The sequence below is a fragment of the Grammomys surdaster genome, unplaced genomic scaffold (genome assembly GCF_004785775.1).
Source record: "Grammomys surdaster isolate TR1022 unplaced genomic scaffold, NIH_TR_1.0 125698, whole genome shotgun sequence".
NCBI classification, from domain to species: Eukaryota; Metazoa; Chordata; class Mammalia; order Rodentia; family Muridae; genus Grammomys; species Grammomys surdaster.
The window spans coordinates 751,505-752,518 of record NW_021620534.1 but is presented as its reverse complement, the minus strand read 5'-3'; the positions used below and the strand labels follow the sequence as shown (position 1 = coordinate 752,518).

General features: G+C 45.9%; 1 protein-coding gene across 2 annotated transcripts in view; it reads left to right on the top strand.

Annotated features, from left to right (window-relative positions):
* The window catches only part of Cldn18 (claudin 18), a 25,441-nt gene extending 24,688 nt beyond the window's left edge, over positions 1-753 (top strand). For both annotated transcript variants that reach the window (XM_028788081.1, XM_028788080.1), the window contains exon 5: positions 582-753. In XM_028788081.1, coding sequence (XP_028643914.1) covers positions 582-753 — 172 coding nt within the window. The remainder of the gene's footprint in view (positions 1-581) is intronic.
* The last annotated feature ends 261 nt before the right edge of the window (positions 754-1,014 follow it).

Genomic DNA, 1,014 nt, shown 5'->3' with positions numbered 1-1,014 from the left:
GAGAGAGAGAGAGAGAGAGAGAGAGAGAGAGAGAGAGAGAGAGAGAGGAGAACAAGAACAGGCCAAGCTCATTTAACTTTGCATGAAACATAAAACCATGACAGATTACATTATGACATTTCCAGATGTCCAGTTTTGCCTTTGTTTCTCTCATCACCCCCCCCCACACACACACATTTCTCATCTCCCCTCCCTCCTTGCTGATCTCCTCTTTCCTTCCAGTAGTCCTCCCTCCTGCTTTCATGTCACCTGTGTTCCATCACCGTCTCAAACACCTTTCTTCACTTTCTCTAAATCTCTCCCTCCCCCTACCAAGTCTCCTCTCTTCTTTGTAGGCCTGATATAAAAACAAGACATTTTGTTCCATCATGGACAGCTAATGTCCCAAGAACATGGCGACTAACTACCTTGGTCTGATGGAGACTACTACATCTCTTCAAACACTAAACTGTCCCCTGCTGAGATGGAACAATCAGGAGGAAACGGGGAAATCTGTCCACCTACTAAACGCACCAGTGTTCATGGATTATGTCTCCCTACTAATCACACAAGTGTTCATGGGCTCTTTCCTTTCCTTTCAGCTTCAAAGCTGTGTCTTACCATGCCTCTGGCCAGAATGTGGCCTACAGGCCTGGAGGCTTTAAGGCCAGCACGGGCTTTGGGTCCAATACCAGAAACAAGAAGATATACGATGGGGGTGCCCGCACAGAAGATGATGAACAATCTCATCCTACCAAGTACGACTATGTGTAGCGCTCTGATACCCTCCAACACGTGTGCAGAAGAAACCCTTCCCCAAGAAGAACTCACCCCAAAGCAAGGAGATTCTACCTTGTTCCCTTGTTGCTTCTGACTGACAGTTGAAAGTTGGTAAAGCCTTAATTTCATCCATGGAGATGCTGGACAGTCTTGGCCACATGTCTCTGTCTCTAAATATTCCATCACAAAACAGCTGAGTTATCATTTATGAGTTAGAGGCCTCTGCTTTTTACCACAGACTTTTTAATCTGGTGA